Raw genomic sequence first — 18,364 nt, 5'->3', positions numbered from 1 at the left:
GGTGTTATAATACGATTGGTCTATAAATTAATTTTATATTCTTAAAATAAAATTTCAAATTTGGATTCTTACTTAAATTATGTTACTATAATTGAAATGAGGTCAATATTCATTCCTTAAATTTTGCATCCTTTATTAAATTATAAAATAAAATTTCAAATTTAAATTCTTCTTCAAATTACATTACTACAATTAGAATGGAATCAATATTCATATGTGTCATAATGATGTGCCATAATATTATTGGTCTAAATATAATTTGTTTTAAATATATGTGTTCAAATTATTAATGGCTATTATTTTTTTTTTCTTTTTTTGTCTTAAATTTTATAAAAAAAAATTATACCATTCTAAACAATAAGGACTTGAACAATAATCAGTGCGTTTGGTTTGAGTTTTCTGAATTAAGTTTTTTAAAAACTAAATTTTTTAGTTTTCGTATTCTTTTGTTTTTAGTGAATATTTTTAAAATTTTAAATATTTTTTTTTACTTTTTTAGATGCACCATAGTTAGATGTATCTAAAAAGTAAAAAATTTGTAAAAAAATATTTTAAAAAATTAATAAATACATAAAAATACAAAAAATGTACTGAATTCTTTTTTTTTTTTTTTTTTGTATTTTTGGTATTTAGTGAATTTTTAAAAGATTTTTTTACATTTTTTTTTTTACTTTTTAGGTGTATTTATGTTAGGTGTGTCTAAAAAGTAAAAAAATTGTTCAAAATATTAAAAAAATTCTGTAAAAACAAAAAAAAATACGAAAAATAAGAATGTAGAATTTTCTGAAAAGTGTTTTCTGAAAAATAAAAACAAGCAAGCTGAATATTTTTAATATAAATTCTTTTTTTTTAACAAAAGAACAAAGCATAACTTTTTTAGTACTTACCAAACCTGATGGATTTTGTTAGATTTTTTCTTAATTTCAATTGTCAATTAAAGAAATTAAAATAAAGAATAAAGATATCTTTGACTCAAATTGTTAAAAAGTTACTTTTGCTAAAATAAATTAGAAACAAACGTTAATGTTTGTTTTATTGAAAGTAATAATTCGTTAAACTTTTTTATTTAAAAAAAAAAAGAGTTATAGGTGATAATTTATTCTTCATCTAGAATTATTTTCATATTAAATAAAAATACCATATTAAATTTTCTTTTTACCTTTTTTTATTCAAATACTTTTATTTTGTAAGAATTTTTTTTATTCTATTTAATATTTTATTGTAATTTTTAAATTAAAATGAATTCCTAAAAAATCAAATTTAAATTATTTATACCATTATAAAATGTAAATTTTTTAATATCAACTTAGTGGTAGTTTGGGAAGTGCTAAATAAGTATATATATATATATTTTTTTTTACTTTTTGCGAAATTATGTATATAAAAGTAGAGATGTGATGTGACCCAAAAAAGATAATTAATTACATTTTTTACTTTTTATGAAAAGATGTGTAAAAAAAGTAGAGATATAATGTGACCCAAAAAGATAAAAAGATAAAAAAAGTGAGCTAATATGGCACTTCTCAAACAACCCTTCATTCAATGATCCCTTTCTAAAAGGTGTATTTTTTAAATATTTTCAACAAAAATTCTATTGAAAATCTTAAGTATATTGCCTTTTCTTTTATTCATTAATATTAAATTTTTAATTAATTAATTTATTATTTAAAAAAATAAATTCACAAATAATTTATATATTTTTGTATATAATTTTGTTTTGGTTGGTCAAGTTATTTGCTATTTCTGCACATGTCAACTCAAATTTAATTTGAATTTTTAAATTTCTGCATAGGTCCTCACTTAATTAAAAACGATGTTGTTCAATCTTTAAAAAATTTTAAGATCAACTCAAGTTGCTTGGGTTAAACTCACCTAAGTTTGCAATTCTAACAAGGGGGCTAAAATTACATAATTAAATTTGTGACAAATTAAAAAATAATAAATAAATTGTGATAAAATTATGGGACTTAAATTGTAAATTTCAATCTTCTTTATTTTCATAATTTGTATACAAAAATTTAATTATTTATATTGTAGCCCCGAAAATTGGGCAGCGTATATCTATTTATGCTACAAAACCCACCTGATAGACAAACACATATATATAGCTAACCATTCCATACATCCATTTTCATTGAATCCCAAATGCCAAAAACATGCTATTCACATCTCAATGCCCCAGTTCCAATCCCAAGCACACATTTTACAACAAGTATGAAATGGAAGCCAAACAGATAATAAGTGCCCTATAGGCTTACAAATTTATCCAAGAACATTCTTGGTTACACAAAATGGAGTTTCAACTCAACATAAATACAGCATTGGGCTTACATTCAACAAATAACAATTAAACAAAAATGAAGCCTCAGCTCCGAGTCCTCCCAAGTCAATGTCTTGGCGGAGGCATAGCACCTGTACCTGAAATGGTTTCCCTTATAGGGTGAGCCACAGCCCAGTAGAGATATATTACACAGTATATGATTCATGACAAGACTAAAAAGGAGTATGCTCATGCCATGCTCATGATAAAACAATTTCTCTCTCTTTTTTTTTTTTTTTTTTTTTTTTTTTTTTTTTTTTTTATAAAGCATGCAATGCTAAGATGCAACAACAGATATAAAATCATTTCCATTTTAAACCATATATGTTACATGAATACAGGCTCTGTGAATCTATAGGTGAGTGTCTGCAAGTAGGCCCTAATGTACTACCATTGTCATTTTTACCAATAAACTGGAAGGCTCAACACCTAATCGCGCGGTTCTACACCCCCTACCTAGATTCACCAAGTATTTATCTTTTCGCAAAGTGATACATTTCCAAACATTTCTCAAAAGCAAATACAATTCCAATGAAATAAATGTAATGCAATGTCCAATGCAACAAATGAGGAATGTGGTTCAATTTACCTAAGTTTCATGCATTTCTACAACAATCATGGCTATTCTCCACCAATAGCCCAAAACAGATATATCTAAATAGATATTTAAAAAATTAAATTTCAAAATTTTTTGATAAATACAATCTATTCCACGTCTCATCAAATATGAACAACTACACTAGTTTTTATATCACAATCACGTCTGGTAAGCTCTCAAGGTCCATTTCTAACCGTGTCGGTTTTATTTCAACAGATACATTAAGCGAAATAATACCATTAATGCCCAAGAAAACATCATTTTCTTTCCAAACTCATTCTCCAAGCATTATTCAATTATGACATCCTATTTTGATCTAAAGCCCAAAAAGTTAAGCGTAATTCCTTTGTTTTATTTAAAAATGCTCTTCTAGTCACAAACCGGTAAAAATTTCAAAACCAATTGAATCGAAGTCCGTTTTTGTTCAAATTTAAAACATAACTCTTTCATAACCTTACAAACATATTCCAAGTTTACACTTTCGCAATTTGGGCATCAACTTTTTATTTTTCTCAAAATTTCTCTTTTAAGCAAATAAATCACAAAATTTTCAAAAATTCTAATTAAATGATTAACAACTCTAAGCTCCCTATAATCAAGTAAATGTGCATAAAGAAGTGTAGGAAAAATCCCTACCTCAAGCTAGAAGAGGAAACAAGCAAAAACTCCAATTTTCAACTTTGTTGGATTTCGATCTCCACCGGTCAAAACGTTGCTCTCACGAAACTCTTCACTTTGATCTTAAGAACTATGGTCTAAAATCTAATAGATTTTGGTGGATCAAAGAGGTCTTGTGATAAACCTAAAAGAAATTTGAGAGAACAAGAGAGATTGAGAGAGAATGCTGCTCAAGAACCAAAAAAAGAAGAAAAAGGAATGAAGTGAAATGAGGAGAGGGATGGGAAATGGAGTAGCCCCACGTGGGCTGCTCTTCTATCATCATTATTATACTTTATTTTATTATATTAAAATATCTATGAATCTAAATATGTATATATATATATACATATATTAATTAAAAGTATATTTTAACATCCTTAATGATAAAAAGATATAATATTATCTCACCACAAAATAAATTTCGTTTAATGGTACACATTATAAAATCAACTATCAAATATTTATTATAATTCTATATAATAAATAATAACAACTCTCAAGGTAGTTATTACCAATCACATTTTAAAAAGACCAAACAGTTAAACGTGAGTCATTAAATAAACTCAATTTAAATTAAATCTAAGTCATGGGTCTCACCCATAAGTCAAATATGGTCCAATTATATACCAAAATAGACCCAACAAATTTATCTCAAATCATGGTCCGAACACCCAAAACTCAATTTTAAATTCTGCTATAAATTAAACTGAACACCAATCAGTCTATGAATTTTTATAAAATAAATACTCATCATTAAATTATGAAATTTTTATCCAACGTGCTAGACTCATATGGGAACAACTATAAAAATTTCATAATTTTTTGAGATCGGAAACTATTTTTAAAAAATACAAAACCTAACTGTTTTTGCACAAAATTTACACGGTAATCAAATTCAAAAATTTGCTCAATTAAATTATGCGCTGGCTATTTTAAAAGAAAAAATTGGGTCATTACATATATTTTTTTGTATAAAAATATATTATTAATTCTTTTAAAGGCAAAGTTATTAGCTAAATATTACAGTTACAGTTAGCCTACCATTATCCTTTTAATAAGCACCTTATCCAAACTACAAATGACCCAACCCCAACTAAAATTAGAAAAATGAAAAAGAAAAGAAAGAAAAAAGGAAAAATTGCAAATCAACTATAATTTTTAAAAATAGTTACTTATACATGAAAAGTATGTAATTTTAATAATTAATACTACTTTATATTATTTTGAAGAAAAAAAATTCAACATTTGCACTGACATTAAATTTTCCCAAGGAAAAAAGCTAAAAACTTATTTCTCCAACATTTTTTTGCTTGTGAGGGTCATAAATTATTTAATTTTGTGGTATTAGTTTGACACACAATTAACGTCAAAAATAAAATAATTACTCCTGTGTAGACTTTAAAAATAATCTAATGAATGAAAAATTTACATCAAAAAATTGAAAGTAATTTATAAAATTTGTTGGTACAAGTCTTCACCATATATATATCTATGATGGAAGGCTTGGTTTGAATTCAAGGGCTCAAAATGTATAAGTGTCAACATATGGACCATTAGATTGATTCAATCCAATGGCTGAAAATGTCTTACTCTCATTTGTCTTATTTGGACATTTCAATAGTTAAAATCAATTACCATCAATATCTAATGGTCCAAAATATAAGTTCCAAAATATCTCTCTTACAAGTACTCCTCTCATCTCAAAATCTCTCTCTCTCTCTCTCTCTCTCTCTCCATCAAAGCCCATTTTCGTGCTCTTTTTCAATTCCCTGTAGGAGCCCAACCCTTGCCGAAGACCCAATCCCGAACCCCCTATTACTCTCTTCATCTTCTCTCTTCCTCCATCTCTCTCCGCCATACCAATCTTCATCAGTAGTGGCAGTCCCAAACCGACTGAATAAAGAATCTAAAGGAAGAATTTGGTATAAATACTATTCAGGTGAGCAAACCAAAAGACATGAAACCAATCTTTTTCTATCTTTAACCCATCATGGATGGAGGTGTCTAATTTTTTTGGGTCCAGCAAGAATATTTTTAAACCAAGTATATTTTTCTGAGTTTCTTCTAAATCTGGTAGTTTTTTTTTTTGAGGTGTCTAATTATTTTTCTTGAGTATTAATTTTTTTGGGTCAAGCAAGTATAATTCTTTTTCCAGCAGGTTTGTCTAATTCTTTACTCTAATTCCATTAGACATTGTGTTTGATTAATTGGGTACTGCTACTGTAACAAATCAATATTTGCAAGTTTAATTCTTTTTCCAGCAGGTTTGTCTAATTCTTTACTCTAATTCCATTAGGCATTGTGTTTGATTAATTGGGTACTACTACTGCAACGAATCAATATTTGTAGATATATACAAATATATTTATAATTATATAATCAATTTTATTGAAGGCACAATCTTGAATTTATGTATTAATTTTTTTTGGTCAAGCAAGTATAATTATTTTTCCAGTAGGTTTGTTTAATTCTTTACTCTAAGTCCTTTAGGCATTGTGTTTGATTAATTGGGTATTCGGGTTCACTTTTCCTACTACTGCAACAAATCAAAATTTGTGGATATATATATATATATTTTTATTGAAGGCACAATCTTGAATTTATTTTCTTATTTCTTGATTTTTTTTGTTTTGTTGATTTTGGTCTTAAAGAAACTTCCATAGTCCATATTGAAACACCTTCAGCCTTTTTCATTGTTATTGCCAGAAATTTATTTGGTGCAGCAGATTTTTACCTATAAATAATGAAGATGAGAGAGAGAGAGAGAGAGAGAGAGAGCATCTTTTGAGGTTTGTTAATCTTTAATTTCCAGCAAGTTTGTTAATTTCCATTAGGCATCGTGTTTGCTTAATTTGAAGCATTGTGTTTGCTTAATTTCCCGCAGGTTTGTTAATTTCCACAAATTCAAACCAATAATCTGAAGCCTTGTGTTTGCTTAATAGGCTGACATTAGGCAGCTTGAGGACTTCCTTAAGACCTTTCATATCGAAACATTGTGATAAGTATTTGATCATTGTTATACTGTGATTATTTCTTTGGTTGGTTGTGTAAGAAATTTATAAGTATGGTTTTTTTATTTTTTCAATCACTTATCATTATTTGGGTTTATTAAAATCAAATTGGGGTGGGTGGGGTAGAGAGATGAAAATTGATAAACCATTTGACGAGGCCTTTTTTTTTTAGAGAAATAAATAGAGTTTTAATTTCTATGTTGTTAAATTTGTATATAAATATTCACTCAGTTTGTTATCCTGCCATGTATACGACACAAAACAATATTCACTCAGCTTCATTTAATATTCACTCAATTTGTTATCATTTCTATTCATACATGTTTAGGAATGTAAGATTAGGTGTAATATGAGTTACGCCATGGACTACGAGATTTGTCATGTCCTAAAAAAAATAAGAATTTTTTCAAGGGAACACAATGCTTAATAGGCTCACATTAGGCAGCTTGAGGACTTCCTTAAGACCTTTCATAACGAAACATTGTGGTAAGTATTTGATTGGTATTCTTACTTAAGCATTTATTGATCATTGTTATTCTGGGTTATTTATTTGGTTGGTTGTGTAGGAAATTTATAAGTATGGTTTTTTTATTTTTTCTTACAATTATCATTATTTGGGTTTATTAAAATCAAATTGGAGTGGGTGGGGTAGGGGGAGTAAGAAAGAATGAATGATTTAATAAATCAATTATATTATATTATATGTTTTTTATTTTACATTTTGTCTCAATTAAATCTAAACCACATTTCATTTTTCTATTTCAACAAATAGGCTCTAAACAAAATTCGTGAGTTCATTTTTTAAATTAATTGATTTTCAAATTCATGACTTAATTGGTTTGAATTGTGGTATCATACTGTTCAAGCTTTAACTAATCCCATTAGCAAAAGTTTTTCTATTTTCTTAGAATTCTTTGATTGGTTGTTCAAAGTTTCATTGTTCTAGGTTAGTTTAACTGGATACAGATTCAAATTATTATTTACTAAATTTGATATTTTAAATTGAAGTGGGTCATAATTTATCAAATTGACGAAAATAGATTAGAGAGAGATGAAAATTGATGAACCATTATGAGATGCAAAGAGGTTAGTTTCTAATTGTTGAACCATTTGACGATGCCTTTTTTTTACAGAAAGAAATAGAACTTTAATTTCTATGTTGTTCAATTTGTATATAAATATTCACTCAGTTTGTTATCCTTTCTATCGATACATGTTTAGGAATGTAGGATTAGGTGTAATATGAGTTACGACATGGACTACGAGATTTTTCATGTCTTAAAAAAATAAGAATTTTTTTAAGCAAACACAATGCTTAATAGGCTCATATTATATAGCGATCCCGGGTTTACCCTTGTTGTACAGTGATCCGGACATGTGTCCGTGGATGTTGGTAGTTGGTTATTATCGTGTTTACATTCCTTTTCTTCATATTTGAGTTATAGGATGTGTTAGGCAGGTTTGTTACAGGTTGGTTGTGTTCGGGAGCCTAGTGTTGCTGCCCAGAATTTTGGACCTTCGCTCGAGCGAGGAGTTGGTCGCTCGAGCGAGAGTGGGGTTCGTGTTTGGTGGGTCGAGCCAGAGTGGCTCGCTCGAGCGAGCGGTTGCACCTGGTTCTGGACCTGAGAGCTGTCTTTCTTGGCTCGAGCGAGCTTCCTTCGCTCGAGCGGTCTGGGTTTTTCTTCGCTCGATCGAGAACTTCTTGGCTCGAGCGAGAGTTTTCTGTGTCTGGTCGCTCGAGCGACCAAGCCTTCGCTCGAGCGAGCGTGTTTTATATCAGCGGACAGCAGCGTCTTAAACATCACTTTTTCACTTCCTTTCTTTGATTAAACCCTAAATCTGAGCCTCTCTCTCTCTACACTTATATTCTCTCTAAGATTTGATCTCCCTAGAGTGTGAATCTAGCCTAGGGCCTTTGTTAAAAAGATAGAGGGTGTTGAGAGCTTCGATTTAATCTGAAAAAGTTTGGATTTGGAGCAAGTTGATCTTCGAGTCTTCATCTCCTTTTGGGCTTAAACTTCGAGGTAGGGATGTCCTACTCCTCTCTATGGATTTTGTCTTTAAATTTTGGTATTTTGAGATGTTGGGTTTGGTTTGGTAATTTTGTGAAAGTTTGGGGCTTTTGTGTAATTTTACAAAAGTTGGGGTTTTATTCATAATAAACCTGGATGCATGTTTGGCATAGAGAAATTGAATGAATGTTAAATCATTGATGAAAATGGGACCTTAAAGGTTGAAATGGTAATTATGGATAATGACCTAATTACATTATTGATTAATTGGGATAATTAATGGCGAGAAATGAGGAAATGAAATGTTGATTGAATATCCATTTGTGCATTTATTTTCTGTTTAGAAATAACTGCTTTGGGCTATCGGTGGAGGATAGTCGTGATTGTTGTAGACAATGCATGATGATTAGGTAAACTGAAACTAATCAATGAAGTGTGTCATGGAACTTGACGGTTGATAGAATACATTAACTGTATGTATTGGGTGATTGTATATAGAACCAGTGTGTTTATATACGTTATGTGTAGAGGAGGAGATAGGGGATGTACTCCGCGGTTTAGGGGAAGATAGGGGATGTACCTCTAAACCGGATAGTGTTGGGAGAAGATAGGGGATGAACTCCGTAGATACAGCTCATATGCTTGTCTAAAGAAGTGAAGATAGAGCTTATATGCTTATCTTTGTGATATGTGGATATAGCTTTTATGCTTATCTGTGGATATTGTTGTTATACATATCTGTTGTAGAATGTGGATATAGCTTATTTGCTTATCTGAGAATGTGGATATTGTTGTTATACATATCTGTTGAGCATGTGGGTAGTGCTTATATGCCTATCTGTTGAAAAAGGGAAAATGAAAGGTAATTGGGACTTGTAAGTCGTTTGACATAAATATATGATTTATGTGATTGTATCAGTGTTGGCCATCTATCAATTGCTAATCTTTTAGTCATTGTTCATGGTTGGTTTAGTATATTTCTACTGGGCTGTGGCTCACCCTATATGGGAATATCATTTTCAGGTACTGGTAGCATGCCACCTCCAAGGACATAGCTGGGAGGCTAGAGGCGGGCATACTTTTGTTGCTTAACTTTTGATGTATTACATGTAACCTCAAGCCAAGGGCTTTATGTGTAAACGAGTTAGTACTCTTTTGTTGTAACCAAGTGTTAACTTGGAAAGCTGTAAGCCCGTAGGGCATTTTGTTATGATGTTAACATGTAATACTTATGTATTGGAACTCTAAGGAATAAAGGAATGTGGTTAGTTTATATGTAAATGCATGCCTTATCAGATGGGTTTAATGTTGTTATTTTGAGGGCGTTACAACTTGGTATCAGAGCGTACCGGGTTCGAATACTTTGGGTACGTGGGAAGTGATTAGTATCACAATGGGTTTGTCTCGCTTGATAGAGACTTAGATGTAGTATCATATGCTATGTGCTTAAATGCTAACATGCTTATGTGACTATGTGGGTATGGGATTTAATTTCTAGGATGTTGATTGGATCCTTGAGTTTCCGGGAGTCTTGTTGGAAAAGCACTTGATCAATGCTGTTTCTAACCGGAACTCTAGTAACGCCTTGGGACTATCATTATCCGGAAATGAAATCCGTAAGTGCTTATGTGTTTATGTGCTTATGTGGAGTGAATTACAGTTGTCCATGTATTAGGACGTGAGTGTTTAGTTTCGGCACATTTATGAATGTGCTAACGTTCTGTGTTGCCTTTATTAGGATGTCAGGACGAGGAAGAGGAGCTAGGCGTGGTAGACCTACGAGGCAGGAAGTACCGTTACCGGGTGAGATTCCGGCAGTGCAGGAGGGAGTTGGGCAGGCCAATGTGGCTGAGCCAGTGGGTCAGCAGGCTATGGGTGCCTTGGCCAGAGAGATAGCAGGAGCTTTGGGTATTCTTAGAGCTGGGAATCAGGCAGCTGAGACAGGGCCTTCTTTCTTGAAGAGGGAGTTCTTCCGGTCTAATCCGGATGAGTTTGTCGGGGATCCGAAAGAGCCACTGAAGGCTGATGAGTGGTTAGAGCAAATGAGTAAGACGTTCGAGATGCTTGGCATCGAGGACGGAGCACTGAAAGTGACCTTGGCATCCTTCCAGCTGAAGGGAGATGCGGGTCAATGGTGGAAGTACGAGAAGGCTCGTGTTGGTGGTACTTGGGAGGCATTTGTGAATGCTTTTCAGGAGAGGTTTTTGTCTGCAGCAGCTAGGGAGAAGCTGAGGGATCAGTTTAGCCGGCTTAATCAGCAGGGCTTGTCAGTGGCCGAGTTTGAGGCTACTTTTACCAGTCTGTCCAGGTTTGCACCGGAACTGGTGGCGTCTGAGGAACGCCGTTGCTATGAGTTTGAGCGGAAGTTGAGGCGGGGCCTCAAGTTGAGAGTTGGTGGGTCTTACATCCGAGAGTATAGACACCTGGTAGATGCTGCAGCTCATATGGAGCTTATGATGCAGGAGGAGGATGAGGGACAGAGGGGCTCCAAGAGGAGCCAGGATAGTCAGAGTGATGGCAGGAGGCAGAGGGGTTCTAACCCTCAGCAGTCGCAGGGTGGTGTTGCTAGATCGACCTTCCCAGTGCCGAGTGTAGGCTCCGGGAGAGGTGGTCAGGGGGAATTCACTTGTTACAAGTGTGGCCAGCTGGGTCACAAGGTTTCAGTTTGCCCGCAGAAGGGTGGGGGTCAGAAAGCTGCTTCTTCTTCAGCTAGACCGCAGAGTCAGAGTTTGGGCAGGGGGCAGCCCTTGACTTGTTATCAGTGTGGACAGCCTGGGCACCTGAAGAGGTTTTGCCCACAGTTGAGTGCCACTTCGGGAGCGTCTGGTTCTAGGCAGACGCAGGGTTTTCAGCCAGCTCAGTCTGTGCAGGCCTCGAGGGCCAATCCGGGGGTTTCGTCATCCCAGACTGTGCAGCAGTCTTTTGCTCCGAGAGGTGAGCAGGTAGACCAGGGGCCTACGGGGCGCGTGTATGCTGTTACCGCGCAGGATTTAGTACCGGCTCCATCAGTAGTGAGATGTACTTTTCTGTTTTGCAACTCGGTTGCTAGTGTGTTGATAGACACGGGTGCATCTCATTCTTTTGTATCTGCTGCATTTGCATCTGTTTTGGAATTGGAGTTAGCACAGTTAGCATCTCCTATTTGTGTGGTATCGCCTTTGGGTGGTGAGTTGATCCTGAAACAGGGTGTTAGAGGATGTGATATAGAGGTCGCCGACTATAGGCTTCCTTTTTCGTTTGTTGTCATGCCCATGAAGGGCTTTGATGTTATTTTGGGTATGGACTGGTTATCGTCATAGCGGGCTATTATCGATTGCTACCGCCAGAGGGTCACGTTATGTACCTTGAGCGGGGAGTGGTTCCATTTCTTGGGAGACCGGGTTGGTAGTGTTTTGCCACCGGGGTATGATTCGCGAGGGCGAAGTGAGCTTAGTAGTCTACTTGCCAGCTTTAAGAGTGGTGAGAGTGGTGAGACCCAGCTTGTGTTGCCGAGGGTGGTTTGTGAGTATTCGGATGTTTTTCCCGAAGATCTTGCTAGTTTACCACCTCACCGAGAGATAGAGTTCTCTATTGATTTAGTGCCCGGCACGGCGCCGATTTCTATGGTACCTTACCATTTTGCTCCAGCAGAGTTGGTTGAGTTGAAAGTTCAGCTCCAGGAATTGCTAGATAAGGGCTTTGTTCGCCCTAGTGTTTCACCGTGGGGAGCGCCGACCCTCTTTGTTAAAAAGAAAGATGGTGCCTTGAGATTGTGTATTGACTACCGGAAGTTGAATCGGGCTACGGTTAAGAATAAGTACCCTATGCCTCGTATAGATGATTTGTTTGACCAGTTGAAGGGTTCCCGTTGTTTCTCTAAGATAGACTTGAGATCGGGTTACCATCAGTTGAGGGTCAGGGAGGAAGATATTCCGAAGACGGCATTCCGTACGCGGTATGGCCATTACGAGTTTCTGGTGATGCCATTTGGGCTTACCAATGCACCGGCAGTCTTTATGGACTTGATGAACCGGGTTTTCCGGGAGTTCTTAGACCAATTTGTGGTCGTCTTTGTGGACGACGTCCTTATCTTTTCACCTTCAGAGAAGGAGCACGAGGAACACTTGAGAGTGGTGCTTGAGTTGCTTAGAGCCCATAGGCTGTATGCCAAGTTTGGGAAGTGTGAGTTCTGGCTGAGGGAAGTCAAATTCTTAGGCCACGTGGTATCCGGGAAAGGGGTATCTATTGATACATCCAAGGTTGAGGCAGTGCAAGATTGGGCACAGCCTAAGAGTGTGTTTGAGATCTGCAGTTTTCTGGGATTAGCTAGGTATTACCGTCGGTTTGTGAAAGATTTCTCCAGGTTAGCATCACCGTTGACTAGACTGACTCGGAAGGGAGTCAAGTTTGTGTGGAGTGAGACTTGTGAAAAGTCGTTCCAAGAGTTGAAAGTTAGATTGACCACCGCTCCGGTGTTGATTATTCCGGAGAGAGGGTTGGGTTATGCGGTTTATTGTGATGCCTCACGAGAGGGTTTGGGTTGTGTGTTGATGCAAGAGGGGAAAGTGGTAGCTTATGGCTCACGTCAGTTGAAAATACACGAGAAGAATTACCCCACACACGACCTAGAGTTAGCGGCTGTGATCTTTGCCTTGAAAATCTGGAGGCACTACCTTTATGGTGAGAAGTTCGAGGTATTCTCGGATCATAAGAGTTTGAAGTATCTGTTTACACAGAGAGACTTGAATCTGAGGCAGAGGAGATGGATGGAGTTCATCGAGGATTATGATTTTGAGTTGCATTATCATCCGGGAAAGGCCAATGTTGTGGCCGATGCCCTTAGTAGGAAGACCATTAGTGATGTAGCTTGTATAGCCATCCGGGAATGGGAGATGTTGGGAACACTTGGCGAGTTTGATTTGCTACTGGGCGAATCTGTTGAGGCTGCGGCCTTGTTTTCTGTTGTTGCGCAGCCTACACTTGTGATTAGAGTGTTAGAGGCACAGAGAGGTGACCTTGAGGTAGAATCCCTCCGAGAGAAGATCTCTAGTGGGAAAGTTGAGAAGGGTTTGACGGTGTATCCCGACTTGAGTGTGAGATACCGAGACCGTTTGTTTGTACCGGAGTCTTGCCGAGAGGAAGTACTCCGAGAGTTTCACCATTCGCGCCTTGCGGTGCATCCGGGAGGTACTAAGATGTATCAGGATTTGGGTCGCCAGTTTTGGTGGCGGGGTATGAAGAGAGATGTGGCTGTTTTCGTATCGAAGTGCCTTACTTGCCAGCAAGTGAAGGCCGAGCATCAGAGGCCAGCGGGTTTGTTGCAACCCTTGCCTATTGCCGAGTGGAAGTGGGAGCATGTCACTATGGACTTCGTTGTAGGTCTTCCGAGGACTCAGCGGGGTAGTGATGCTATTTGGGTGGTTGTAGACCGGTTGACTAAGTCGGCGCACTTTATTCCTATGCGCGTGAGAGATTCGGTGGATCATCTTGCCGATTTGTATATTCGGGACGTAGTGAGATTGCACGGGGTCCCAGTGACGATCGTCTCAGATAGAGATCCTCGTTTTACTGCTAGGTTATGGCAGAGTTTGCAGAGTGCCTTGGGCACTAAGTTGACCTTTAGTACGGCTTATCATCCTCAGACTGACGGGCAGTCCGAGCGTACTATCCAGATCCTCGAGGATATGCTTCGGGGTTGTGTCCTTGATTTCAGTGGGACGTGGGAGAGGCACTTACCTTTGGTAGAGTTTGCCTACAACAACAGTTTTCAGTCTAGCATCGGTATGGCACCGTTTGAGGCCTTGTATGGCCGACCGTGTAGGTCTCCAGTTTGTTGGGCCGAGGTGGGTGATACACCTTTGTTGGGTCCGGAGTTGGTTAGGGAGACGACGGAGAAAGTTGAGCTTATCCGTAGGAGGCTTGTTACAGCCCAGAGTCGACAAAAGAGTTATGCCGACCGCAGGAGGAGGCCTTTGGCGTTTGAGGTAGGTGACCATGTCTTTCTGAAGATATCACCTAGGCGAGGTCTGATGAGGTTTGGGAAGAGTGGGAAGTTATCCCCTCAGTTTATTGGTCCTTTTGAGATCCTTGAGAGGATTGGCGAGGTTGCTTATCGGTTAGCCTTACCGCCGCAGTTGTCCGGAGTGCATGACGTGTTTCATGTGAGTATGCTTCGGAAGTATGAGCCAGATCCATCACATGTGTTGGATTGGACCGATTTAGAGGTAGATGAGGATGCCTCGTATGAGGAGAGACCGGTTCGGGTCTTGGATAGGTGGGATCAGGTCCTGCGTGGCAAGACCATTCCTTTGGTGAAAGTCTTGTGGAAACATCACGGAGTGGAGGAAGCCACTTGGGAACGTGAGTTGGAAGTTCGAGAGAAATATCCGGACTTGTTTGTTGATATGTAATCTTGTATTTAAATTTTACATTTTGTTGAACTTAAGAGCTTTTATTTATGTCTTAAGTTGTGAAACATTGAAAATGTTTTGATTATTGGAAGTATGTTTTGAAACTTGCCTCATATGGAAAGATAGTGCATAATGTTGATGCATGTTGAAAATACATATGTTGTTTACATATTGTGATATGTCTCTTGTTAAAGGGATGGGATGACCGGTAATGGGTCGAATTGTTGAATGTTCAAATGTAACATTGTTTAAAATGGAGGAAAACCTGTTTTTGAAAACTTGTGCTTAATTTCGGGGGCGAAATTCTTTAAGGGGGGGAGGTTATAGCGATCCCGGGTTTACCCTTGTTGTACAGTGATCCGGACATGTGTCCGTGGATGTTGGTAGTTGGTTATTATCGTGTTTACATTCCTTTTCTTCATATTTGAGTTATAGGATGTGTTAGGCAGGTTTGTTACAGGTTGGTTGTGTTCGGGAGCCTAGTGTTGCTGCCCAGAATTTTGGACCTTCGCTCGAGCGAGGAGTTGGTCGCTCGAGCGAGAGTGGGGTTCGTGTTTGGTGGGTCGAGCCAGAGTGGCTCGCTCGAGCGAGCGGTTGCACCTGGTTCTGGACCTGAGAGCTGTCTTTCTTGGCTCGAGCGAGCTTCCTTCGCTCGAGCGGTCTGGGTTTTTCTTCGCTCGATCGAGAACTTCTTGGCTCGAGCCAGAGTTTTCTGTGTCTGGTCGCTCGAGCGACCAAGCCTTCGCTCGAGCGAGCGTGTTTTATATCAGCGGACAGCAGCATCTTAAACATCACTTTTTCACTTCCTTTCTTTGATTAAACCCTAAATTCGAGCCTCTCTCTCTCTCTACACTTATATTCTCTCTAAGATTTGATCTCCCTAGAGTGTGAATCTAGCCTAGGGCCTTTGTTAAAAAGATAGAGGGTGTTGAGGCCTTTGTTTGGCTAAGTTACACGGACGCGGGTACGAGGATCGGGTGCGGGTGCGTATCTAGGGGTCGGACACTTCAAAATTAAAAATTAAGGATACATGGATATGTATCCAAATTTGGATACGGGTTACGGGGATACGTTATATATATATATATATTTTAAATATAGTTATTAAGATGAGTTATATTATATAAATAACAAATAATTATTTTACATATATGTGTTTATTTATTTTTATTAATATATATAAGTATATATTATCTTATAAATATCTTATATGTTATACAATAATTATTATATAATATCTATATAATTTATATAATATCTATTGTATTATATAATTTTTTTTACATGAATAATATTACATATTATTATATTAATGTAATTTATACTATATATTATATATTAATGTAAATGTAATATGAATAATAATTTATAAAAATTATTATTATATATGATAAATTATATAAATTATATTATATATATTATATATGATCAATATATATGATCATTAAAACAGAGGCGAAGAGAGACAGAACAGATTGAGAGACGAAGAGAGAGAGAGAAGCAGAGACGAGACGAAGAGAGAGAGAGAAGCAGAAACGAAGAGAGAGACGAAGACGATCGAGCTCGAGGTCGAGATCGACAGTGATCGAAGCCCTAGACGAAGACGATCGTGATCAATAGTGAGAGCCCTAATCGTGATCGATGATCGAAGCCAACAGTGACCAGGTTCTCTTCCTTTCTCCTCTTTCATTTCTTTGCTGTCTGTAAAGTGCCGTGTCCAAGAGAGACGAGGCGAATCCGACACAGATCTCACACCCGCACCTGTGTCGTGTCGTGTCGACAAGGGTACTTCGCCCCAAAGTGACGAGTCCATGTAACATAGGTGTTTGGACAACTGGACTATTGATTTTATCAATTGCATATGACTAAAAACATAAATATGAGCACCACCGTCCACCCTCAATATGGATCATAACTTTTTATTAAAACTATACTGAATCAACTTCAGGTTTATTTTATTCATTTTCTTATTAAATTTATTTATAAATTATTTGTTTTAGTATTAGTGTAGTCTTACCCTTTTTGTTTTTTCCATGTGTATATATATATGTTTCGCCTTTAATTTGATTTGGGCTTTAATGGTTGTGCTTTCAGGACTTTTTGAACATGTTCTTTAAGGATGTTTACAAACCTATCTCACCAATTTACAACCTTGTTTTGGACTTGTTGTGGCGCCACCCAGAGAGCATTAAGCTTGATAAAGTGAAAGTAATTCATTACTGTGCTGCGGTGAGTGATTATGATCATTTATAATCCAGTTCTTTAATTTTTATCTCAAATTATTTTAATTAAATGAAACCAATATTCTGAAGGGGTGAATTTGTTGTTTGGGTATTTTTTAGGGATCGAAGCCATGGAGGTATACTGGGAAAGAAGAGAACATGGATAGGGAAGACATCAAAATGCTAGTAAAGAAATGGTGGGACATATACAATGATGAGTCATTGGATTACAAGACTAACATATTACTCATTGAAGGGGTGGCACTGTCGGAGACCAGTGTTGGTCATTACATGCCCGCTCCATCCGCTGCTTAGCCTTATTTTTTGAGGGGCTAAAGTGAAGAACCGCATTCATGCCTAATCCTGTTTTTAGTTCTTTAATTTTTTGAAATGTGTATAGTCTTTTTAAAGTTATGAAGGATTGACTTACTTAAAGTGGCAGATAATGTAATTAGGAAAAGTAGATATTGCTTTTGTTTTTTTTTTAACTTGTATTTTTATTGGGTATGTGAATATTGGAAATGTATAATTACACTAATACATTTTCATTGTTAACAAAGGTGGAATCCCTAGTGCTCTGTATCTCATTTAGATTTTGTCTAATATCTCCATGATTAAAAGTTATAACCATATTTCCAATCAGAGTTTCTTTGTTAATTTGGATGGTTGTTTATGGATCAAAGTTCACAATCACAATTTCAAGTCCTAGAACGCGATCAATCAAACATCAAATTCTCTCAATCTGTCCAGATTCTCATAATTCTAAGTCAAATTTCTATGGGAGTGTTTGACCTGATCGTGTAGGGAAAAAAGTTTTGAGATGGGGATAAAAAATAAAAAAAAAAATTTCCAGTGAAGATGAGATTCTTGAGGTTCCATACCGTGGTTGGTCATTTGACAGAACAAGCAAATTGCAGGACTTGCAATTCACTTGGGTTTGGAAAAATTCATTCTTTACTAACAAGTCAAGATAAGAGTGAATTTAGTCCACAAAATAGACTAAAAGGGCAAAATATCTTATCTAAATCATAATTATTTCATTTTTTCTCTTATAACTATCAAATCAACAACAACAATAACAACAACAACAACAACAACAACAACAACAAAAAAGTAAAAAGTTCATCCTGAACAGAACTTTTTTAGTCAGGC

General features: G+C 36.2%; 1 protein-coding gene and 1 long non-coding RNA gene across 2 annotated transcripts; one reads left to right on the top strand and one right to left on the bottom strand.

Moving 5' to 3' along the window:
• Window positions 1-2,105: 2,105 nt before the first annotated feature.
• LOC145807663 (uncharacterized) lies at window positions 2,106-3,814 on the bottom strand. Its single transcript, XR_014350934.1, has 2 exons — window positions 3,555-3,814; window positions 2,106-2,418 (listed from the first exon to the last, which is right to left on the bottom strand). It is a non-coding gene; the product is annotated as an uncharacterized LOC145807663 (long non-coding RNA).
• Window positions 3,815-15,912: 12,098 nt separating this feature from the next.
• Window positions 15,913-17,791, top strand: LOC114300132 (galactinol synthase 2-like). Its single transcript, XM_082906238.1, has 3 exons — window positions 15,913-16,655; window positions 17,085-17,219; window positions 17,333-17,791. The coding sequence occupies exons 1-3, from the start codon at window positions 16,632-16,634 to the stop codon at window positions 17,525-17,527; spliced, it is 354 nt and encodes a 117-aa protein (XP_082762364.1). The 5' UTR covers window positions 15,913-16,631; the 3' UTR covers window positions 17,528-17,791.
• The last annotated feature ends 573 nt before the right edge of the window (window positions 17,792-18,364 follow it).

Source organism: Camellia sinensis, chromosome 2, assembly GCF_055761805.1.
Source record: "Camellia sinensis isolate YWXY chromosome 2, ASM5576180v1, whole genome shotgun sequence".
Lineage (NCBI taxonomy): Eukaryota > Viridiplantae > Streptophyta > Magnoliopsida > Ericales > Theaceae > Camellia > Camellia sinensis.
The sequence above is the reverse complement of the archived record's forward strand: the minus strand, read 5'-3'. Positions and strand labels throughout refer to the sequence as shown.